The sequence below is a fragment of the Octopus sinensis genome, linkage group LG18 (assembly GCF_006345805.1).
Source record: "Octopus sinensis linkage group LG18, ASM634580v1, whole genome shotgun sequence".
In the NCBI taxonomy this organism is placed as follows: Eukaryota; Metazoa; Mollusca; class Cephalopoda; order Octopoda; family Octopodidae; genus Octopus; species Octopus sinensis.
The window spans coordinates 47,575,925-47,601,904 of NC_043014.1; the positions used below are offsets into that span (position 1 = coordinate 47,575,925).

Below are 25,980 nucleotides of genomic sequence, written 5' to 3' on the forward strand. Positions count from 1 at the left end.
AGAACACAATTGAAAATAAAAATTAAAAAGAAAAAAGAAAAAAGACTAAAACAATTCACCACTTTGGGTTGAAAAGTCGGGGGCGCTGTGAAACCCCTCTAATGACTATTGAGGCACGATTGCAGCGTTGCCGCGCGTGATGGCGAGGCTGATGCGCTGGAACAGCCAAGCGCCCTCACTAGCCTCACCAGTTACCTCTGGAAGGCGAGTTACCAGTGAAGATAGGAATTTCACAGTTAGTGAGTCCGACTCCACCAAAAGTCTCGAACGCCACAGGGTGGAAAATGTAGTTGGCCGACAGATCGCGGTATTTCAGGATTTTGTCCTACTCGGCAGCAGAAGCTGTGGATCTCGCCCTGACCACAGCATTCAGGATGTGAGAAAATGCAAAGGAGTCGTTAACAGGGAGATCCTAGACAAGGCATCTGCCTTGCGACTAGGGGCACAAAGTGAGGCCGTCGAGTCTCTTCCCATCGCATTTGGACAATCCAGATGGTTCCAAGATGGAGGGGTGTTTACCCGGGCCAAGCTCCTCTTGAGTATCAGGTTCAAGTCCATATGAGATGCGAAGCAACCAGCATTCAGGCGGCAAGAAACGTCATGGAGGCCTGTGGAGTCGAGGAACCTGCCACAACGACAGATCAAACCCGTGCATTCGTCAGCTCCCACTCTGAGGGCAATGGAGACACGAAGTTCATCCATGCTGAGTAGGCCACCAACATTAGCCATGGGGATGGCATCAATCCAGTCACCTGAGTATTTGACACTAGCAGACAGTAAGTAGCACCTTGAAACTAACTGTTTTGACTGGATGAAGAGGGAGTCGAAGGTGGCCTTCGAAATTATGTTGTCCCAAGCTCTCTGGCTCCAACAGTTGTCCACCTTCTCAGGAGCAGAGTTGGAGAGCTTCGTCCAACTCCCTGTGGGAACTGGTCCATGTTGGAGAGGAGAGGATGTTGCTCACCCAGGTGAAGCAGGCATGGGTGGAGGAAAGGAAGCAGAAGAGAGAGAGAGAGGGACGGACACTTACGAAGACCAAGACCTCCAAATCGCTTGGGCAATGCAGCCTAATCGCGGGATGTTGGAGAGAGTCTGACATTGACTAAGCATTCAAGTCTCTCAAAGATTAGGATCTCCAAGCGTTGGAGGCACAATGGGAATCGATAAGATGAGCTGGTTCTGAGTAAATATAGAAGCTTAGGGACCGAGAGGTATTTCCTAAGTATGAAAAACCTTGATGGGGTTCGATAGCTTCAGTATTTTTTAGCAATAGCTCAAGGGCAGCGTACTTTGACTGGAAGATGGACTCAAAGGCAAGGTTAGTGATTGGGGCTTCTAGGGAGCACCAAGCCGATGTGGAGGGACTGCAATGGAAGGAAAGGACTCTGCAAAAAAGTCAATAGTTGGTTGATGGTGCGGAGCCGGGTGGCTGAGGATCCAGCGCTCACATTTAGAGCTGTTTTCTTGGAGACCCTGGCGACCAAGCCTCCCAACCACCATGTTTGCAATGGTGAGAACCCTGTCCAGAGGTCCCCACAAACAAGCATCGTCAAGATACTAGACGTTGAAGTCTGGCTCGACCCCCATCTTGGTGATGTCATTAATGCCCAGTACGAACAGAGCGAGCCCGAATGGGTTACCCTGTTGGACTCCTGGGGCGGAGGTGATGATTTGGTCACCAAAAGAGAGATAGGAGGGCTCCCGATAAGCCTGCCATACAAGGCGGTAGAGTTGTGGGACCTTCTCTCTTACTGAGCTGAGGACAGCATCGCGGCTGATAGAGTTGAAGGCATTCTTCAGGTCGAGTTTGAGGATGACCTTGGGTGACAAGGAGGGCAAGTTGGCATGGGCTCTAGTAGCATGGGCAGAAGTTTCATATCCCAATTTGGTGCCCTCTCCTAGCTGGGGGGAGGGGAATCCCTCCTCTAATAAGCTAGAGACCGATGTAAGCACAGCTTTGCAGTGAGATGGGGAAGGTTGCAATGGGGCGCAGGTCTCTGTTGGTTTTAGTGAACCCGAATAATTTTACACTGAAGAATAGTGGGTGGATATGAGGGTGGACGTTCACTGAAGAGAACTGGTTCACAAACAGTAAAATTCTCCAAGGGCTCAAGTCCGGCATTACTGGCCGATAAAAGGAGGTACCATCCTTGAGGTGTTGGGGCCAAAGGCCATCAATTCCCGTACCTGAACCAGCAAGGAAGGATGAAATTGCCTTTCTGATGTTATCAGAGGTGAAGACCAGTCTCGGGCCAGTTTAGTTGATTATCAGGGAGTGCCAGTGGGTGCGTCTCTTTCAGATGTCTAAGAGACTCAGAGTCACACGGAGCGAGGAAGGATGGAGAAGGGAGGAGACGGACAGCCCCTTCTATGTCAAAATCACTGAATTTGGCATTGACTGAGCACTTGACGTACACCGGTTGCCTACCGGTAGGCACCATGCTCGATGTCAAATTAAAGTGAGAAGTGGTCGGGGTGGACTCAAATAGCTGGAACTGTCGCTTGAGAGAGGATGTAAAGGAGCCCGATTTCACATCGTACATGTGGGGGGAGATGCGAAGGAATAGAAACAGTTTCTGCCAGTCGGACACATTGTTGGATAAACATACGTTTTTCAACAAGCTGGAGAGTGCGCAAGCAAAGCTATTCTGAGCTCCCTTTGGGATCTGGTTGATGAGCTTCGATTTAGATAAACCCACACTGGGCATGCTATATCTATGATCCAGCATCGTTTGTTTTCTTTCTCAATTAACACTATGTCTGGTTTCCTATTCTCTATATCACGGTCGCACTAAATCATAAAATCCCATAGGATCTTTGCATTATCATTTTCGATAATGCTTTCAGGTTTATGTTCGTACCACTCTTTTGCTCTGTCAAGTCCATACTTGTTGCAAAGTGTCCAATGGACAATCCTTGCTATATTGTTATGATATCTCTTATATTCTTTCTGGACTAGTGACGTACACTGACTGATAATATGCCATGCAGTTTCACCATTTTGCCCACAAATTCTGTACTTATCACTTTCTGCTGTAATTGGTTCTTAATGCTTGCTCTTGGGCAGCACAGATTAGAGCCTCCGTTTCTGGTTTTAGTCATCCATAACCATCTATTTTTCTCTGTCTTCAACATCCCTACGAAATTGTCTATGCATTCTTTTCTTTATCCATATATTTTCAGTTTCGTTCACATTCAAGACCTTGTACAATGCTTTATCTTTGCAATCTTCCATCCTACACAAGCCTGATCTTCTTACTTCCAATAATAGTAGTTCTGTGACATTTTTTACATACCATACTATGTTAGTTTTTTCTGCTCTAATGCTGTGTTCATATCCAATCAGTCCTCTCTCCCCTCTTTTTCTTGGTATATACAGTCTGTCTGTGTCACTTTTTGGGTGAAGTATCTCATATCTAGTCAGCAACTTCCTTGTCTTTCTGTCTAAGCTGTTTAGCTGTCCTTGCCATTACCCCTACTCCATATCTAAGTAGTGAAACTGCCCGGGTGTTGATAGCTTCAATCTTATTCCATCCGTTTAATTTCGACTTAAAGATCAGTTTCAGTCTGCACAAGTACTCCACCTTAAATTTTTCTGTCATTTCTTTCTCCATCAATTTATCCATTTCGAATATCCTCAAGTACTTATAGCCCGTCTCTTCTATCTACTTCATAACCTCCCCCCAACGGTATTGCCTGCCCGTTCATATATTTGATTTCGTCTCTCTTCAAGACTAACACACCACACCTATTCCTGTCCGAACTCCATTCTGATATCAGCACTGAAAGTATACACCGTATCAACGAGAGAACTGACTTGGGATTCATCTTCACCATAAAGTTTGAGGTCATCCATGAATAACAAGTGGTTGACTTTTTGTTGGCAGCTCTTGAATACACACCCTGCCTTTGCTTTCCTCAGAATCAGTGTTAATGGTACCATGCACAGTACAAAGTGGGGACAGGTAGTCCTCTTGGAAGATCTCTCTTCTGATTTCTATTGTCCCTAAACTTCTTCCATATGCTGTCAGTTCTGTCCTCCACTTTGCCATACTTTTTCCAAGCAATCACTCAACATTCGATGCAATACCAAATACCACAGAATTGAGAGCTTGGTTGGAATAATTTTTCGAGTCAAAATCGGGTGATTTCTACCAACGAGGTATGGAAAATCTTGTTGAACGGCAGGAAGAAGTTGTAAACGACAAGGGTGAATACATTATTGATTAATTAGTTGTTACTTTTTATCAAACCTATTAAAAAAATTTTAATTTAAAAAAACCGCGGGTACTTAGTTGCCAACCCAATATGATATTAGTGTGTACATTACCAAAATCATTTCCTTGCTGTGTGTGTGTGTGCATGTGTATTATATATCTTTATATATAAAAGTGAAGTTGTGTGTCTGTCTCCTACGATATAGATTCCTAACTACTCCCACATTTTGCAGTGCAGTGTAACCAAAAGCGGGTATCTTATAGTCGTGATTCATATCGAGCCCTTCTGGGTATTAGCGCGCGTCTACGATGAGTCAACAATTAAAAAAAAAATTTACCATAATTTTTTCCCATTTTTAATGCATTTTTTTTGCTATTATATAAGGGAAGTAACTATCTAAAAATGTATTATTAAATCTCAGAATGTAAAAAGCTACAGTAACACCCCCCTTTGTGGTTAGCCATAGTGAGATGGCTATTATACTTTACATCTCTAAAAATGCTTATATAGTTATTTCCCTTACAAACCCGAGCAACGCCGGGCGATACTGCTAGTGTATGTATACATATCTCTACTAACCATCTTCACACACTCCTGTCCCCCCAATAAACTTTCTCTATCTCTTTCCACTTCTGGTCACTCAGCCATGTAATCACACACTTACTGTTCATGGACATTTTCTTTCTCCGGGTTTTTATTTCCTGGGATTTTTCCTCTCCTCTTTCTGACAAAGAGCTGTGCTTGAAATGTTATAAACCCACTCTTTTTCTTTTCCCATCTTTAAAGAACATCAAGCTAATACATTCCATATGTACGTCCTTTTGTTTTGTTATTTTTATTTTAAACTAGCAGTATCGCCCGTCGTTGCTCGGGTTTGTAAGGGAAATAACTATAAAGCTTTTTAGAGAGTTATAGCCAAAAAATGGGAAAAAAATGATGGTAAATTTTTTTGAGAGTTAAAAAGGTCGAGTTGCGTCCCCTAGACAGTCTGTGGTTTGTGTTTCTGATTCTCGACCCCATGTCGAATTTATCGATTTTTTTTCAGAACTGGGGGGACTTTTCAAAATTTTCACTGCGTTAGTTTTGAATTATGACATTGGGCTATGTGTGTGTCAAGTTTCATCAGAATCTGTTGAAAGCCGTGGTCAGGGTGAGGGTACAACCTAACAGACACACAGACACGCAGACAGACAAACTGCCGTTTATATAGAGAGATATGTTCAATTGTTAATGCTCAACTTTAAACGTTCGATTTGACTACATACATGCATTTATATATTTGTGTATGTATTGTTGCAAATATTTATGTGTGTATGGATTTATAACAGACCCAATGCATTCTGGAGGGTAAAATACACACTTTGCTCTTGTAGGCGTTCATTTAGTCCTGCCTGAGATTTGAAACCAAATCCACACACCTGTTGCTTGTCAGGCGAAAGTTTGATCTTTTGAGTTTTTACTGCCACACCAGGTGATTAATGAAAAACACCTGACCTCCGTGCTGGTCATGGAAGGGTCAGTCCTTTGTTTTAGGTTTAACCTACTTCCTGGTCATACTCTTTATAATGGAGATTATCGATCTCCCTTGCCCTCTTCAGTTTTCAACTGGCTAACGGAGAGCATCTTCCAGCTGATTTGGAAAGGGACAATGCAATCTTTACCCTTTCTTCCTCTCCATTAGCAGAATGCACAACATCCACACTACCAACTACCAGCAAACAAGCCATCGATTATTTACAACTAGCATATCGCCCGGCGTTGCTCGGGTTTGTAAGGGAAATAACTATATAAGCATTTTTAAAGAGTTACTTCCCTTATATAACCCAAGCAAAAATCATTAAAAATGCGGAAAAATTATGGTAAATTTTTTTAAATCGTAGACTAATCGTAGACACGCGCTAATACCCAGAAGGGCTCGATATGAATGACGACTATAAGATACCCGCTTTTGGTTAAACTGCACCGCAAAATGTGGGTGTAGTTAGGAATCTAAATCCGAGGAGACAGAGTCTCACACACACAACTTCAATTTTATATATAAAGATTACTGCTACGTGTATATAACTAACAACTGCTGGCAAATAAATCTATGAATACTCTTTTTTTCTTTGATGTTCTTCGCTTCATCTGTGAGTTACAATGGTACTGTTCTTCACTTGAACAGTCACTACATCGCAATGCTACACCCTCATATATCCTCCATTTATCCTTATGAGGATTCCACTGACATCAAGTGACATGACCATATTGTCATGGCTTTGCATCACAGTCAGATCCAATAAAATCCCTTGTTCAATGTGTAGCAGTACGCTTAGTGAAATATATCCTCTCTCTCTGACATATACAACACAAATACGGACGTCGCAGATAACAGCTAACCTTTCAGCCGCTTGGGCCCAGTTGTGTCCGCTACTCTGATTGGTTGGTTTTGGTGCAGTTTGTCTCTTGCTTTATTTTGCACCAACGTATAAACCAACCAATCGCAACCTTCAGATAAGGTCCCATGACACTGTTTTTCTAATGCCTTGTTTGAGCCACCTAAACCCTTTAAAAGCTAGTCATGACAAACCATTATTTGTCTTTGGTTCACACCATTGACCATAGAGCATTCAGTGACAGACAGACAGCCATGTTCCAGCGACTGCAGCAACACCACCAGCAGCATTTCAGGACCTTCTCCACTGTCGCCTTCATCTTAACGTCGCCTTCACCATAATGTCGCTACCACCACCGTCGCCTTCACCTTAACGTTGCTACCACCACCGTCGCCTTCAGCTTATCGATGCCACCAACATCAATACATACACAGCAATATCGCCCAGGTTTAACTTCACACTGTTTGTGAATACTCAGCAAGGTTAACAGCTCAGTCTACCTGCGAGTACCTTCTGTACTAAGTAACCCGGCACAGCATTGAAGCCGCAACCGCTACATGACATGTGTTCAACCGGCCTCTGCCTTGTGACCTCAACCTCTTTGTACAGAACCAACTATTGCATTCATTACTACGAACTGGTATTTATTTTCAACTTGTGTCTGAACACTCATCTAACATCCTGAGAGACTCATTTCTATGCTCTGTATTTTATCTCACACACATACACCTTGTTTGTACTTATGTCGCACTCACAAACACACAGACACACTTTGCTAACACACATACACATTATTGTATGAATGACGGCCTGTCTATTGTCTATAACTATTATTCTTATTATGTACTTACTTATAACACACACTCTGCTACCCACATGTCAACACCTGAATAAAATTTTCTGTTACATACTATGGTTGTGTCGTCTCCTTATTCTTTCTTGGCACTTTTTTGGCTTTTATTGTAAGGCGACCGTGCGGTGTTTAAAGGAGTCATTCATTCGTCACCATCTCCTTTCGTACGGTCGTTCTACAAATGCAATAGAACCACTTTTTGTTCTCTTCTTTTCATCTCACTTCTCTCCACCAACTCTGACCACAACCACCCTCCTTATAAACATAACAAACATGCTACATAGAAAATAACAACAAAAACTGTAAAAAAAACATCTTAGTTTGACTTTGATAAAAATGCGTTTATTAGATGATACAATATGTACAACAGGTCCTTTTCTTTCATGGAAACCACTGAAATGTTACAACTGATAAATAGACAAAACGCACATGCACATATAGCTAGACACATAAACACATATAAAGATATTTTTATGTATATATATACATATATATAATAATAAATATTAGGGAATAAATCCAAACTTACAGGGAAAAATCAGATTTAGGATTGAATCCAATTTTATAGTAAAATATTATATTATATTAAATTAGATACAAAACCACTATTAGGCAAATCAAACAATGATTGCCTAATAGTGGTTTTGTCTCTAATTTAATATAATATACATATATATATATATATATATCCATCCTACATTTGTGATATATGGTGTATATTTTTGCAGAATATGACTTAAGCAAAATTGAAGGCTCAATCTTTAGCAAGGCAATTGAGCTTCCTCCATATTTAAATATATAAAAACGTGTGTTTGTGTGTGTGTGTGTGTGTGTGTGTGTGTGTGTGTGTGGTGTGTATTGTAGGCAGATGGAGGGAAAGCAGTCAGTTATGGAACAGTATGCATTAAATATCTCCATTCCTTTACAAAAACACTACCTAAAACATCTAATTTAGAAATCAGAAAGTTTTTTTTTTTTAATTTCAAATCAGTTAAGAAGATATGTTGTTTTGACAAAGTTGTACTGGGAATCCATGCAAATAATAAATTAGGAGTTTGAACAAAGAAACATCTTACAAACACGGAACTGGAACCATTTGAAACAAACTTTACATATTGGTAAAAATAATCAACTTCAGGAAAATTCACGACAGTTTTCAAAAGTCTTTAAACACACTCAATGTGCGATTGGACAAGACAAAGAAATTCTTTATGGCATTGACAGAAATATGAATAACAAGGTATTATCTAACAACATGACTAACATTTACAAAAACTTTGGCACAAACGCATTCAGTTCATAAACATTCCAAACAAAAGAAATTGTCATTATCTTCATCATAGTAAAATATTTAAATCTATGCAGACCATACATTACACTTAAAGATTACAAGTAAATTCTCTCTAGTATCCTTATACATAGTATTGGTTCACAATTTTCATTATGGAATAATATTTCATTTATAATGAAATGACTGTGTAGTATTAATGTCAAGCAACACTTCAAATTCATAGTAAAATATTTAAATCTATGCAGACCATACATTACACTTAAAGATTACAAGTAAATTCTCTCTAGTATCCTTATACATAGTATTGGTTCACAATTTTCATTATGGAATAATATTTCATTTATAATGAAATGACTGTGTAGTATTAATGTCAAGCAACACTTCAAATTCATAGTAAAATATTTAAATCTATGCAGACCATACATTACACTTAAAGATTACAAGTAAATTCTCTCTAGTATCCTTATACATAGTATTGGTTCACAATTTTCATTATGGAATAATATTTCATTTATAATGAAATGACTGTGTAGTATTAATGTCAAGCAACACTTCAAATTCACAAAATATGATTGTGTAAAATTCTCTAAACCCCTTCTGCTCAAAGCATTTACTTTCACCAACAGCATTCTATCATTTAATGAATCTAATATTAAGATCATTATGGAGACTGCTTTTGGTCTTTGTACGCTCACCATAAAATTTTTCTATTGGTTAAGAAATGAAAACAAATTGTTTGGTGTTTGCAAGGGATCTCACAACGGGGTTGAATTATGCAAAATTATTGGCATCTATATTTTAGACCCTTTGTATAAAAGATCGTCTACCTTGCAAAGAGGTTTACATAGTGATCACAGACTTACGGGCCTGGACAATATAAATGACCGTGAACTAGGTATCTTACAAAAAACGCCTCATAAAATTATTTAATAAAATATCCTTAAGGGCTATGGTTAATTGATACAATCTTCAGTATAATTACTTTTCCTGGATATTACCTTAAATTTAGATAAATGTGTTTTGCACTTTCCGAAAACTTAATGAAAGAATGCTTTATACAAATAAGAACTTGAATTATCTAGCCTACCACTATACTACAAAATTTGTTCTTAATTATTTTGTCTTTAGATGAGGCTATGTTTATTAATGCTTTACTCTTTTACTCTTTTACTTGTTTCAGTCATTTGACTGCGGCCATGCTGGAGCACCGCCTTTAATCGAGCAACTCGACCCCGGGACTTATTCTTTTGTAAGCCCAGTACTTATTCTATTGATCTCTTTTGCTGAACCGCTAAGTAACGGGGACATAAACACACCAGCATCGGTTGTCAAGCAATGCTAGGGGGACAAACCCAGACACACAAACGCATATATATATACATATATACGACGGGCTTCTTTCAGTTTCCGTCTACCAAATCCACTCACAAGGCATTGGTCGGCCCGAGGCTATAGTAGAAGACACTTGCCCAAGGTGCCACGCAGTGGGACTGAACCCGGAACCATGTGGTTGGTAAGCAAGCTACTTACCACACAGCCACTCCTGCGCCTATATATACATTATATGTGTAGTGTTCATGTCATTTGAATCTTTAATATTCATCAGATGGGCATCTAACATTCATCTACAAGCTTAACATTCAGTTGTAACATTATATAACCAACTTAGCATTCATTTAACATTCATTCATAGTCATTTAGAGATACAATGTTATTCATTTCCTTTCCATTATCTAGCCATCAATATCATCAGCATCATCATCATCATCATCATCGTCGTCGTCTTCGTCGTCGTCGTCGCCACTGTCATGTCACCATAAAATTTGTTCTGGGATGTTTACTTCTCTGACATTCTTGATAATAACGATTCTAATTCCAGTTCAGGAATATTTTGAAATCTAGTTAGGCTTCACAGCATCTAAACAGTTTTTGATTTAGATCTTTTTGCCCAAATATGGAGAAGCCATTGAGAGCAGCAAGTGATGATTATCGTCAACTGCATAGCCATCTTGTCTTTTTTTTCAATTCTTTTCAATTTTCCACAATAATGAAGTTATTCTATAATTTTACCAGAACAAACAAAAAATTTTTTTAAATCACAAAAACAAGATAAATATTCATTAAATTAAATTAGATTTGATATTTGTAAATATATTTAAACATATTTCTAGTCTCATGGCAAAGAGATTTTCATTTTATCTCTAGCTTCTGTTGTGACAGCAAAGCCAAGAATGTTGATAACCACAGTGGGTTTCACAAAATACTGAGGCAGCTGATAGCCTTGCCTTCTTTGGTCACCTTCAGCTAAAGCAAAACTTTGATTCAAAATGTATTTTAAAAGATCAATCTTTTGAAATGAGGAAACCCAAGGAAGTGTTGCTCAAGCTCCCATCACAGCTACTGGCGGTTGAGGTAAGTATACTTTGGTGGTTTGTTGCATAACTCTTTTTGTGGACTGTTGTTGATTTTTTTTTTGCTGTACTGGTGGTCCATACCGGCTTTGACATGAACGGATTTCCATTGAAGAACCTTGACATGGACAAACAATCTTTGAGCTGTTCTGACAGATGCGCCGTCGAAGTTTTGTCCCACGGTAGCACAAACTCCAGCTACCCCATGCAAGCCAGTGACTTGGGGGGCCCCATTTACATAGATCCATTTTTGCCAGGGTCCCACAGTTTACTGATGGGTTGCTGTGTAGATGAAAAAGAAAGAAACAGTTTGGTATTAATTATCTAATTATTTTTGTATGAACTTTAGACATGTTATAGACATGAAATATAGATGTGAAATATAGACATGAAATATAGACATGAAATATAGACATGAAATATAGACATGAAATATAGATGTGAAATATAGACATGAAATATAGACATGAAATATAGACATGAAATATAGACATGAAATATAGACATGAAATATAGACATGAAATATAGATGTGAAATATAGACATGAAATATAGATGTGAAATATAGACGTGAAATATAGATGTGAAATATAGACATGAAATATAGACATGAAATATAGATGTGAAATATAGACGTGAAATATAGACATGAAATATAGACGTGAAATATAGACGTGAAATATAGACATGAAATATAGACATGAAATATAGACATGAAATATAGACATGAAATATAGACGTGAAATATAGATGTGAAATATAGACATGAAATATAGACGTGAAATATAGATGTGAAATATAGACACAACGTAAGCACTAAATGTAGATATGAGATGTTGACAAAAAAAAAATAAATGTTAAATTTAAACTTTACACTGAGGTAAATGAAAATATTACTGCCTATCTTCTTATATTATGTATATTATATATATATATATATATATATATAATATATATATATATATATATATATCATATATATATATATATATATATTATATATATATATATATATATATATATATATATATATAACGGAAAGGAAAGTTACGAAAATAAACAAAAGACGAAGGCAGGTGGAGTACAAACAAACAAATGTATTTGTATAGCGCTCAGGAATAGAAGTAGAAAAAGTCTTTTATGTTTCGAGCCTATGCTCTTCGACAGAAAGATACACAGAAAAAAACAAGGAGAGAAAAAAAATGCGTGTAGGAGCTAACGATCTATCATGGCATCCTGATATATATATATATATATATATATATATATATATATATATATATATATTATATATTATTATACATGCATTTATCCTATTTTCTTCACTTCCCCCTTCACTGAACTGATATTGTCTGCATCCAACTCATTCCCTATCTCAAATCCTCTGTCACACTATTTTCACTCAGTCCACTTACTTGCACTTATGTACCTTTTCTGCCCTTCTGTCCTATCCTGACTCATATCTGCATTGCGTCTGGACCCCCACATCTCTTTCTTTTTCTCTCTAGGTTTCCAGGTGGGCTAACCATGTATTCGCACCTCTTCAGCAAGACACCTGTTGCTCTCCCTCTATCATAGTCTCTTATTCCTCCTGTCTGTTCCCTGCTCACTTGAGGGGGAGGTCTTACCTCGCTGGTTCTTGGCAACCTCACCAGTGCCGGTGGCACGTGAAAATCACATTGTACACTCTGTTAAGTGGTTGGCATCAGGAAGGGCATCCAGCTGTAGAAACCATAGAGACACAGAGACATATTGAAGGCGGCGAGCTGGCAGAAACGTTAGCACGCCAGGTGAAATGCTAGTTCAAATTCCGCCGAGGTCGACTTTGCCTTTCATCCTTTCGGGGTCGATAAATTAAGTACCAATTACACACTGGGGTCGATCTAATCGACTTAATCCCTTTGTCTGTCCTTGTTTGTCCCCTCTATGTTTAGCCCCTTGTGGGCAATAAAGAAATAAGAAACCATAGAGACATAGAACCTGGCAGAGCCCTCTGTTTCATCTCTTCTTATCAAACCTTCCAACCCATGCCGGTATGGAAAAAAGATGTTAAATGATGATGATTATGATGACGATGATGATAACAATGATGATGGTGATGACGACGACGACGACCCTCACCACTATCATCATAATCATCAGCAGCAGCATGGCATTAATGTTGCCAATGATATATGGAAGCACTCCGTCGGTTACGAGGATGAGGGTTCCGGTTGATCCGAATCAACGGAACAGCCTGCTCGTGAAATTAACGTGCAAGTGGCTGAGCACTCCACAGACACGTGTACCCTTAACGTAGTTCTCGGGGATATTCAGCGTGACACAGAGAGTGACAAGGCCGGCCCTTTGAAATACAGGTACAATAGAAACAGGAAGAAAGAGTGAAAGTTGTGGTGAAAGAGTACAGCAGGGATCACCACCATCCCCTGCCGGAGTGCCAATGATAGGAAGACTGCTGATAATGTGTATGGTGATGTTGATGGTGATGGTGATGGTGAAGGTGATGATGATGAATATGTGGCCAACGTACCTCTGACTCACTGCAGCAAAACTGTTTTTCTGAATTTCTGTTATGCGTGTGTTTCGACATAAGATTTCCGTGAGTGAAACTTTCCTGATTTCCTGAAGCTGGACTGAAAAATAGAATTATCGATCTCTCAGAATATCATAGACACTGTCACCACAGGGAGATATATCACTAACATAATACACAGATATCACAAATACACACATGCACGTGTGCACACATACACACATGCACACAACATACACACATGCACACAACATACACACACATACACACACACATGCACATCCACACACACACACACACATGCACATCCACACACATAAACAAACATACATACACACACACATACAAACACATACACAAACATATGTATATAAACACACACACACACACTAACACACATATACATATACATACATACATATATATATATATATATATATATATATATATAATATATATATATATATCTATATATATATATATATATTATATATATATATATAATAACAATTTCAAGTATTTTGGTTTTTCTGGGAGTCCCTTTTTAAAGTAGAAGAAATAGCTAACGTTTTTTGGCTGCTATTTCTAAACTTCGGTATGTGGTAAAGCAAATCTTTGCTGAACCCTAATTATTTAGTATATATATATCTATATATATATATATGGAGGTGCAATGGCTCAGTGGTTGGGGCGGAAAACTCATGTTCGTAGGATCGTGGTTTTGATTCCCAGACGGGGTGTTGTGAGTGTTTATTGAGCGAAAACACCTAAAGCTCCATGAAGCTCCAGTAGAGGTTGGAGGCGAACCCTGCTGTACTCTTTCACCACAACTTTCTCTCACTCTTTCTTTCTGTTTCTGTTGTGCCTGTATTTCAAAGGGGCCAGCCTTGTCACACTCTGTGTCACGCTGACTCTCCCAGAGAACTACACTAAGGGTACACGTGTCTGTGGAGTACTCAGCCACTTGCACATTAATTTCACGAGTAGGCCATTCCATTGATCAGATCAACTGGGACCCTCGTCGTCATAACCAACTGAGTGCCACGATATATATATACATATGCCAGCGCATGGCCGATGCCAGCGCGTGGCCGATGCCAGCACATGGCTGATGCCAGCACGTGGCTGATGCGAGCACGTGGCCGATGCCAGCGCGTGGCTGATGCCAGCGCCGCCTTGACTGACTTCCATGCCGGTGGCACGTTAAAAGCACCAACTGATCGTGGCCGATACCAGACTCCCCTGGCACGTAAAAAGCACCCACTACACTCGTGGAGTGGTTGGTGTTAGGAAGGGCATCCAGCTGTAGAAACACTGCCAGATCAGACTGGAGCCTGGTGCAGCCCCTGGCTTTCCAGACCCTGGTCGAACCATCCAACCCGTGCTGGTGCGGAAAACGGACGTTAAACGATGATGATGATAAGTGTAAGATCCTTGGATCAAGATGTAGAAAGAAAGTTAGCTTCAAGCAATCCACAGTAAATATCAAAATCAACTTTCAGGGACAATAGTAGTTTACTAAGATGGAAGGTTGTGAATTTTTTTCATATCGAAGTACAATAAACTGAAAAAAGTTCTTTTCATATTTCACAGTAGGTGACCAGGGTTGCCAGGTGTGCGAATCAAGATATCCTCAGCTTGAAGAATAGCCTGCGATATACGCCTCACCTGGATATTACTACTTCTGAAGTTTCATTCACTATGAAACGTGTAGCCTGGATCTTATCCACTCCGTTCTGTAGAGAATTCACAAAAAACCAGAAGACAAAGACAGGTGGTGTAGACAAAAAACAGATGTATTAGTTTAATGCTCGGGAAGTGAAAAAGTCTTTAATGTTTCGAGCCTATGCTCTTCTACAGAAAGGAACACAGGAAGAAACAAGAAGAGAAAATAAAGAATGTGTAATGGTTAGCGATCTATCATGTATATATATATATATATATATATATATATATATATATGTATATATATATTCGAGCGAGATCATTGCCATTCAAGCGAGGTTGTTGCCAGTGCTGCTGGACTGGCTCCTATGCAGGTGGCATGTAAAAAACACCATTTGAGCACGGCCGTTGCCAGTACTGCCTGACTGGCCCTCGTGCCGGTGGCACGTAAAAGCACCCACTACACTCTCGGAGTGGCTGGCATTAGGAAGGGCATCCAGCTGTAGAAACTCTGCCAGATCAGATTGGAGCCTGGTGTAGCCATCTGGCTTGCCAGTCCTCAGTCAAATCGTCCAACCCATGCCAGCATGGAAAGCAGACGTTAAACGATGATGATGATAATACATATAATATATATATATGAGGGCATCTCTCAGTTTTTATCTACCAAATCCACTCACATGGCTTTGGTTGCTCCAGGATTATAGTTGAATACACATGCCCAAGGCGCCATGCAGTGGGATTAAACCTAAAACTTCAGAACCACATAGGCATGCCTACACATCTTTATATATGTATGCATAGATATGTTCTCTTTCTCTTTTTTAATTTTAGTGTAAATTTTGACCAGCCACCTACTTGGTAGCAAGGTTGTGAAGGAAAGCATTTTATTTTAACCATCATTTTTTAAAATCTTCAGAAAGTCTTGCAAATTTTTATAGTCTCAGATATTCTTTTCTACTCTAGGCACAAGGCCCAAAATTTTGATGTCACCAGGAATATGGATTGGGATGGTGTTGAATTTCATGTACACCAAAGGTTAAAACAGTGATGATGATGATGATGATGATGATGATGATGACGACGACGACGATGATTCATCGATGACAATAATGATGATAATGATGATGATTATGATAATGATTATATAAAAACAGAAATTAATTCCAAATTACCTTTGCTAAATGCTCCCTTGTCGTTGTTTTCATACCAAAATCGGTCCCCTTTTTTCAGAACCTGGAACTGTTCAGCAATGATTTTGCCAAATGTGAGACCAACTTTCCCGCCTAAGACAGGAATCTCGGAAATTCCAGCAGTCCACAGATCAATGTCATAGATATTCCTGTTGAATAAACATAAATGTAAATTATGTATATATATGTGTGTGTGTGTGTGTGTGTGTGTATAAATATATATACAGTGTGTTTGGGTCCAATTTAATGATATTTTTATGCCTCTTTTTCTGAAAAACAGCTTGATGTATTGGTGCACAGTCAATGACATTGAAGAGCATTAAGATTAAAGATGTAGTTGAGAAAAGTTACCTCTCATGGAATACTGGAGACCGTTTGAATATTGGGAGAAATTTACTTGTATCATGATAATTCACTCCAGGTATCAAAATGCTGTCACGTGGCCGTTGCCAGCGCCGCCTCGACTGGCTCCAGTGCCGGTGGCACATAAAAAGCACCATCCGAACATGGCCGATGCCAGCGCCACCTTGGCTGGCTTCTGTGCCGGTGGCACATAAAAAGCACCATCCGAACATGGCCAATGCCAGTGCTGCCTCGACTGGCTCCAGTGCCGGTGGCACATAAAAAGCACCATCCGAACATGGCCGATACCAGCGCCGCCTTGGCTGGCTTCTGTGCCGGTGGCACATAAAAAGCACCATCAGAACATGGCCAATGCCAGTGCCGCCTCGACTGGCTCCAGTGCCGGTGGCACGTTAAAAGCACCAACCAATCGTGGCCGATGCCGGACTCCCCTGGCACCTGTGCTGGTGGCACGTAAAAAGCACCCACTACACTCGCGGAGTGGTTGGCGTTGGGAAGGGCATCCAGCTGTAGAAACACTGCCAGATCAGACTGGAGCCTGGTGCAGCCTCCTGGCTTCCCAGACCCCGGTCGAACCGTCCAACCTGTGCTAGCGTGGAAAACGGACGTTAAACGATGATGATGATGATGATTGACTGTGGCTCAGTGCTTTGTGAACACTGCAAAAGCTGTATGACATGACATGGACAGCTGCAATGGAGACTACAAAGCTGTGATCAGCAGCACAAGACTCAGCAGACTTCGTGTGTCCACATGCCAGCATTCACTCAACATTTGCAGGACAAAGTGATGGAAGATCCAAGTAAGAGAATCTTGGCTTTGGCAAGAGAGAGAGATTCTTTTCTTTGTAGTTAGTTCATAGGTGATCTTCTAGCATATTGGATGTCCACTTAGTGGTTATCTCTATTATACGCATGTATTACAATTTTTCTGAATTTTCAGATTTTTCTATATGCTAGGCTACTGGTTTTAAATTGATATTAATTAAATTAATATTCAATTTATTATCACCCTCATTATTTAAATTTTAAATATATATATATATATATATATATATATACAAAATGAGAAAATGTAGAAATATACCTAAATCAATCATTTTCTCATATCTCATTTTGTATTATTAATTTATGGTAATAATTTTACCCTTGCCCACATAATACAGTAGATGAATTAATTGCATCGCAATTTTTAACATTTATGTATTAGTTTTGTTGGGTACTTCTCTAGCAGTATATTGGATATATGTTATCCCATGGAGGGTTGAATTTACAACCCCTATCTAATTTTATATATATATATATATATATATATATATATGCAGCACAAAGTTTTGTCAGTGAACAGGTCGCGGTCTCAAAGCAACGAAAATATTTTGACAAATTAAATTTAAATGTTGAAGTGAATCTAACAGTTTTGTGTGTTTCTTAAATGGCTTATAAACACCTTCCACGCTGCAATTCTTTTCGTTCCAGCACACGATCTCAGATCAAGTCACTCATTATGCAAGTACATCTCCATAATATATATATATATATATATATATGGTAAATATAAACTACCCCACCACTACCATTTCTACAACACTTACCATCAGTACTACTACTTCTACTACTACTTCTACTACTACTACTACTACTACTACTACTACTACTACTACTACTACTACTACTACTACTACTACTACTACTACTACTACTATTGCTACTGCTGTTCCAATACCACCACTACAGTGGAAAGAATCAAGATGAAACTCACCTGTACATCTGTGAAAGGCGGGCTTGATTGTCTGTCGAATGGCTTGTCAAAGATTTGAAATTCGACCAATGTGGCTGCCCAGTCTTAATGGTCCACATTGGGTACGACATGATACCATGGTCCCGTCCTCGTTGGATGAGATCAGCAGCGAGATCAATCCCTGTTCCAGGAATATTTTCTAAATATTTATTGGTCAGTTCATCTGTTACATATCTAAAATAGACATAAGGGTTGTTAACTGATATGTTCATGGGGATTTGTAAATTGAGTAACCACACATGGAGTTTCTGCTGGTGCTTTGATTTTTTTTTTAGGTGTGATATTTATGGCCAACCTGTGGCAAAAGGGAACTGTTGAAAGTGTGACTTATGGTAAAAGGGTCAGTGGAAAATGTGACCAGTGGGAAGGGGGTTGTGGGAAAGATGGCCAGCAGTAAAGAGCACTGTGGAAATTATGGCCAATTGTGAAGAGAAATATGTGGTCTATGATAAAAGAAATTGTAGGATGTACGATCTGTGGAAAATGTTGGAAAGGAGTCTGTGGAAAAGGAGTTTGTGGGAGAGGAGTCTGTGGGAAAGGAGTCTGTGGGAAAGGAGTCTGTGGGAAAGGAGTCTGTGGGAAAGGAGTTTGTGGAAAAGGAGTTTGTGGGAGAGGAGTCTGTGGGAAAGGAGTCTGTGGGAAAGAAGTTTGTGGAAAAGGAGTTTGTGAGAAAGAAGTTTGTGGAAAAGGAGTTTGTGGGAAAGGGGTTTGTGGGGAAGGTGTCTATGGGAAAGGAGACTGTGGGTAAGGAGTCTATGGGAAAGGGGTCGGTAGGGAAAGGAGTCTGTGGGAAAGGAGTCTGTGGGAAAGGAGTCTGTGGGAAAGAAGTTTGTGGAAAAGGAGTTTGTGGGAAAGGGGTTTGTGGGGAAGGTGTCTGTGGGTAAGGAGACTGTGGGAAAGGACTCTATGGGAAAGGAGTCTGTAGTAAAGAAGTTTGTGGAAAGCATGACTTGTGGGAAAAGGAACTGCAGAAAATGTGGCCTCTACTATAATTATGAAATATGATGGTATTAATGAGTATGTTTTAAGTCAAATTACCGATTAACTGTTTGGCTGGGGTCTGTGAGCATTCCTCTAATGATTTTACTAGCAACATCCTCATTGCGGTAGAACATGTCTGCACGCAAGAATGTAGAACTCAAGTTGTGATAGGTGTCAATGGTGAAGTTTGATCTTATCATCGAAGTGGAATATTGACCAGCAGCTATAGAGAAGACATTAAATACACCAGCTTTTACTTGGCCATCGTATGTTGTATAGCCAGTGTTTCGGACATTCAGATCATATCTGGCCATCAGCTGCGGACCTAAAATGTGTGGCAAGTACTCGTTGTATGCGATGTGTTGCATCTCGGCAATAACAATACGACGACTCTCCTGGAAGATTTTCTCATCATCCCATGTTGGGTGCATGCTCGACAGTTGCGTGGCAATACGGTTGTGTTCACGGAGGAATACAGCATGTAGAGACAAGAGCAATGGGTTCTCATTCAGACGATCGTCGCCTTAATGAAGGATGCGAAAAGAGAAAGAGAGACATATCAAATGAAGAGTTAAACAGAATCAAATGGTACATAATATAAATGTATGTGTGTGTGCATACATAGATATATATATATATATATATATATATATATATGTATTCATGTATATATGTAGATAAACACATACACACAGACATAATTAACATAAATACACACATATGCATATATTGGGTTGTTTGGAAAGTTCGTGCCGATTTATAGTAGCTTACCTTTTGACTTATTTTAGAACATGGTTGAATCCATAAAATAGGATTTGACTACACCTCCATTTAGAGCACAGTTTAAGCTATCTTTTCGTGGAAGAAGGCTTATGTTGCTATAACCTGTGTTAATTCTGTAACCCTTTAAAATGGAAGATAAGAAAGTTTATTTTTGGCACTTGATGCTTTGGGAACCAGATAAAAATTGCTGCAGATCGGTTGGGATGTGTTACCCCACCCTCCATATTCACCAGATATTGCTCCTTCGGATTTCCACTTATTCAGGTCTCTGCAGAATAGTCTTAATGGTAAAAATTTCAATTCCTTGGATGATGTAAAAAGATACCTTGATAAATTTTTTGCCATGAAACCACCTCAATTCTGGGAAGAGAGTATTTTCAAGTTAAAGGAAAGATGGAGACGCATTGTGCAACAAAATAGTTTGTACTTGGTTGATTAAAAATGTAATGGCAAGTATTTATTGACCTTTTTCTCTCCTTTAAAAATCGGTACATACTTTCCGGACAACCCAATACTTGTCGATACATACATACACACATACAAACACAAATGTACACCCACATACATGTATACTCAAAGAAATACTCAGATTTTTCACTTTAGGTACATATCTTTCTGGCCGGAGATACAAAGCCAGTGAGAAGCACTAATCATATCCTTGAAGCAGTGAGAGGTACTACAATGGTAGTGAAGGATACTATAATTGTCCAAAGACAGTGATAGCATCAAGGCATGAAGGGGTCTTAAAAGATAATCCTGATTTAGCTTCCGTGTGTTTTCTTTTTTTAATTTTTTAGAAACAGTAGATAAATTTCTCGCATTTCATACTCTTTTTTTTTTTTTTTACTCTTTTTACGTGTTTCAGTCATTTGACTGCAGCCATGCTGGAGCACCGCCTTTAGTCGAGCAAATCGACCTCAGGACTTATTCTTTGTAAGACTAGTACTTATTCTGTCGGTCTCTTTTGCCGAACCGCTAAGTGACGGGGACCTAAACACACCAGCATCGGTTGTCAAGCGAATTTTGGGGGGCACAAACAAAAACACACAAACACACAAACACACACACACACACACACATACACACATACACACATATACACGACGGGCTTCTTTCAGTTTCCATCTACCAAATCCACTCACAAGGCTTTGGTCAGCCTGAGGCTATAGTAGAAGACACTTGCCCAAGGTGCCACACAGTGGGACTGAACCCAGTACCATGTAGTTGGTAAGTAAGCTACTTACCACACAACCACTCCTGTGCCTACTAATTATTTTAAAGCAGGACATTCTGATTAATGTGGTCCTAGATGCACTCATCATCATCATTGTTGTTGTAGAAGAAAATGCCAGTGGTGTGGATTTGTTTAAGGTGGGCCTCAACCTGCAGGGCTGGATTAAGACCCATCGAGGCCCTAAGCACCTAAAAGATTTTGGTGCCCCCATAAAAGATTATGTAATTCAAAATATAAACAATAACAAATCATAAAATAAATCTTTATTTTTCAAAACAAAACAAAACATTACGAGGGAAAATAATGTTTTATTTTTGTCTACTTCCACTTTATTTATATTTGAAAAGTTTCCTCCTACTTTTTTGAATTGCAAAATCTTTGATCAGATCCTCAAAATTTATCTTAGGTAACACATCTGAAATTGAAAACTACATGGTCATAGACGGGACCTGATGGCTGGAGACCCCAGCATTCAAGGATAGCGTGTCTCATTTGAATTAATGCTTCTCAAACACATGTTCAACCTTTCACCTCTGACCTTATGATTAGAGAAAGACAAAAGTTCTTACCTCCTGAGAAACAGTAAGTGATGTTCCCATTGACATTCCTCAGTTTACAGTCGGCAACATTGAACAGATCCAAAGGCATCATTCCATCACCTATGGCAGAGGTCTTCATCTTACCTGGTGATTAGAGAGGGACTTGTATGAATGGTGGTGGTGGTGGTGGTGGTAGTGATGAAGGTGCTGGTGGTGTTAGCTGTTGTTGTTAAGCAACAAGACTGGTAAGGGTGATTAGGTGATGGTCTAGGGCTTAGGGGCGGGAGACCCCCAGACCTTGGAAAAAAAAAAAGCTTTGGTCGTCTTGTTGTAGTCGGGGGGCTCTTCATTGACGCCTGACACCACTGGGAGGTGGCCCTCGAAGTCGCTGGAAATGGAGCTCTCCAGGTCCAAATTCTTGAATGGCTGGTGGTGTTGGTGCAGATGGTGGTACAAGTCTTGGTGGTGGTGGTATATTGGTGGTGATAGTGTGGTAGTGGTGGTGGTGGTGGTGTGGTGGTGGTGGGGTATTAGTGGTGTAGGATATTAGAGATTGTGGTGGGGTGTTAGAGATGGATGTGGTAGTATTAGTGGTGGTGGTGGTGGTGGTGGTGGTGGTGGTAATGGTGATAGTGCTAGTAATAACGGTAATAGTGTTTACAGATGTGGTAATGATGGTTGTAATATTTACATCAACAACAACAGCAGCAATAACGGCAGTAGTAGTACCACTACTACTACCTACTGACACTTTGTCAGTTACGAAGACAAGAGTTCCAGTTGATCCAATCAACGGAACAGTCTGCTCATGAAATTAACATTCCAGTGGCTGAATACTCCCCAGACATGTATACCCTTAAGGTAGTTCTCAGGGGGATTCAGCATGACATAGAATGTGACAAGGCTGACCCTTTGGATTACTGGTACAACTCATTCCAAGTTCAATGTCAGCAGAATGAAGGAAGGACCAGTGAGATTACTGAAATGCTGGAGCCAAGGCTGTGTGCTGGATGCAAGGGGTAAGATGGAGGAGAACCTCTACTAGATTCACCAGTATTGGAGCAACATGAAATAAAGTGTCTTGCTTAAGGATACAACACATTGCTGGGAATTTAACTCATGACCTTACGATCATGAGCTGAATACCCTCACCATTAAGCCACATGCCTTCACTACTACTACCACTAGAAGTAAATTAGGAAGAAGTAAAAAAAAAACAACTGACCTGCTACCATTGTCCTCAGTGAGTTTGTGGTTGACTCATCTGAGCCATAGATTTGTGAGACATCGATAAAGTGAGTGTTTTGGTTAAGTTGTTCTCGGGGACCTTGAAGAGAAAAACATGATGGTGTTAATGTGATAGTAGTGAAATGCCACTGCCAAGCCCTTGCAATATCACCATGACACCCCCACGACACTATTACAACACTATGACAACATCATTAACTAGAATACTGTTATGTTATGATGCCATTATATCTAGGACAAGAGCAACAAGCTGGCAGAAACGTTAGCATGCCAGGTGAAATGCTTAGCAGTTTTTCATCTGCCATTACGTTCTGAGTTCAAATTCCACTGAGGTCAACTTTGCCTTTCATCCTTTCAGAGTCGATAAATTAAGTACCAGTTACACACTGGGGTCGATATAATCGACTGGCCCCACCCCAAAATTTCAGGTCTGAATACCTATTTCTTTATTACCCACAAGGGGCTAAACACAGAGGGAACAAACAAGGACAGACATAGGTATTAAGTCGATTACATCGACCCCAGTGCGTAACTGGTGCTTAATTTATCAATCCCGAAAGGATGGAAGGCAAAGTCGACCTCGGCGGAATTTGAACTCAGAACGTAGCGGCAGACGAAATACCGCTAAGCATTTCTGCCAGCTCACCGCCTTACACAATGGTTTCTGTTCCTCTGAACAAGCAAGCTGTGCATCACTTCAACTAACCAAACACACATTTTTCTCTTCCTACAAACGTCACATCATTCATCCTAAAAAACCTTATCTAATCCTTCTCCTTCAAGAGTTCCTTCTTCTCCCACATTCAATCTACAGAATCTTATCAACCTCAACATCACTCTATCCCAGTGATTCTCAACCAGGATTCTTATAACCCCGGGGGAGGGCGGGGTGGCATATGATCCTTGGGTTGGGGTTCATATAAGATTTAGGGAGCCCACACAAGCAAAATAGTAAATTGGGGATCTACAGTAGTATATTAGGGGCTCCATGAAAAATTTTGATTTCAACATATTTATTGATTTCATATTTTGGCACAAGGCCAGCAATTTCAAGGCAAGAGTAAGTTGATTACATCAACCCCCAGTACTCAACAGGTACTTATTTTATTGACCCCAAAAGGATGAAAGGCAAGTTGACCTTGATGGAATTTGAACTTAGAATGTAAAGACGAACAAAATGCCACTAAGTATTTATCCCTGTGTGCTAATGATTCAGTCAGCTCACCATCTTAAAGGCAGATGAAATGCTGCTGAGAATTTCACCTGGCATGCTAACAATTCTGCCAGCTCACTGCCTTCATTAGCAGCATTTATTGTAAGAAACAGCTAAATTTCTTTCTCAAGGCATTTAGATGTGTGCTGGGTGCAAGGGGTAAGATGGAGGAGAACCTCTACTAGATTCACCAGTAAAGTACAAATTCTTTTGGTCATTATCACCTATTTCAACTTACACAAGTGTAATAATAAGTGTGAATAAAAAAAATAGGAATTTTGAACGAAGTATCTTTAAAACTCTTTTAAAAACATTGAATGGATGTTGGTGTCCACCAAAATGAAATAGTAATCAAAGGGGTTCATAGGTTAAAAAATGGTCAGAAACCACTGCTGTAACCGGTCTGAAATAGCCTACAGACCCATAAAGATCCTTCAGTACTGCCCATCCTTTTTCAACTCAAGTTACCAGATCAAACTGAGGATGTTGAACTTCACTTCTGAATCTATCAATTATTTGAGGTATGTCTTAATCATTAAAGACTTGTGTCATGAACAGGGTGACCACCACCAGCTGGTCATTCTCTTTGCTAGTGTGGACATCCTTCTATAGTTTTACAAAAAATCTTGACTTCACAATAAAACAGATCTTCAGATTTTCAGGAAAACAAGACTTACCAAGTTTGCAATTCAGTGGAGGAGATGTGGCTGAGCGAGCAAATGACAAACACTTCCTATTGTAGGCTGTAAAGAAGGGGTCGGCTTTACACGTATTAATGGGCATGCACATGTGACCTGACCTGAGGAATAAAAATATTGAGATTAAACAGTGAGTTTGCTAAAATACTATGAAGCTAATTCATATATTCAATACAGTTACATCCTCTGTAATTATTGCGTTGAAACCCCTTTGGATAGAAAAGGTCCAATGGCAGAGTGCCTGTCATGTATACAGGAGATGTGGGTTCAAATCCCATAGGCTGCCTTCAACTTTCTCTGTCTAAAAGGGTTTTCAAACTAATATTTTCATGCTATTGTTTATAGCTTTATTTGTTTCAAGATTTGCCATTTCTAAAAAAGATTACACACACACATACACACACACGCACACACACACACACACACACACACACATGCACACACACACACACATGCACACACTTCCAGTCCCTTCCTTCTTTATATATAAACTAGCAGTATTGCCTGGCATTGCTCAGGTTTGTTTCGACCCATTAAAATTTGAATTTTTGAAAAGTAAAAATGTTGCATTATGTAGCTTGTTAT

The 25,980-nt window shown here is 39.7% G+C and overlaps 1 protein-coding gene across 1 annotated transcript in view; it reads right to left on the reverse strand.

The window, feature by feature from the left end:
* Positions 1 to 10,524: 10,524 nt before the first annotated feature.
* Positions 10,525 to 25,980, reverse strand: part of LOC115221668 (chorion peroxidase-like) — a 41,779-nt gene continuing 26,323 nt past the window's right edge. The window contains exons 7-14 of the mRNA XM_029791869.2: positions 25,375 to 25,496; positions 23,462 to 23,563; positions 22,267 to 22,380; positions 19,738 to 20,203; positions 18,661 to 18,873; positions 16,522 to 16,688; positions 13,679 to 13,781; positions 10,525 to 11,430 (exon numbers count right to left, since the gene is read on the reverse strand). Coding sequence (XP_029647729.2) covers positions 11,118 to 11,430; positions 13,679 to 13,781; positions 16,522 to 16,688; positions 18,661 to 18,873; positions 19,738 to 20,203; positions 22,267 to 22,380; positions 23,462 to 23,563; positions 25,375 to 25,496 — 1,600 coding nt within the window. The 3' untranslated portion in view covers positions 10,525 to 11,117. The remainder of the gene's footprint in view (positions 11,431 to 13,678; positions 13,782 to 16,521; positions 16,689 to 18,660; positions 18,874 to 19,737; positions 20,204 to 22,266; positions 22,381 to 23,461; positions 23,564 to 25,374; positions 25,497 to 25,980) is intronic.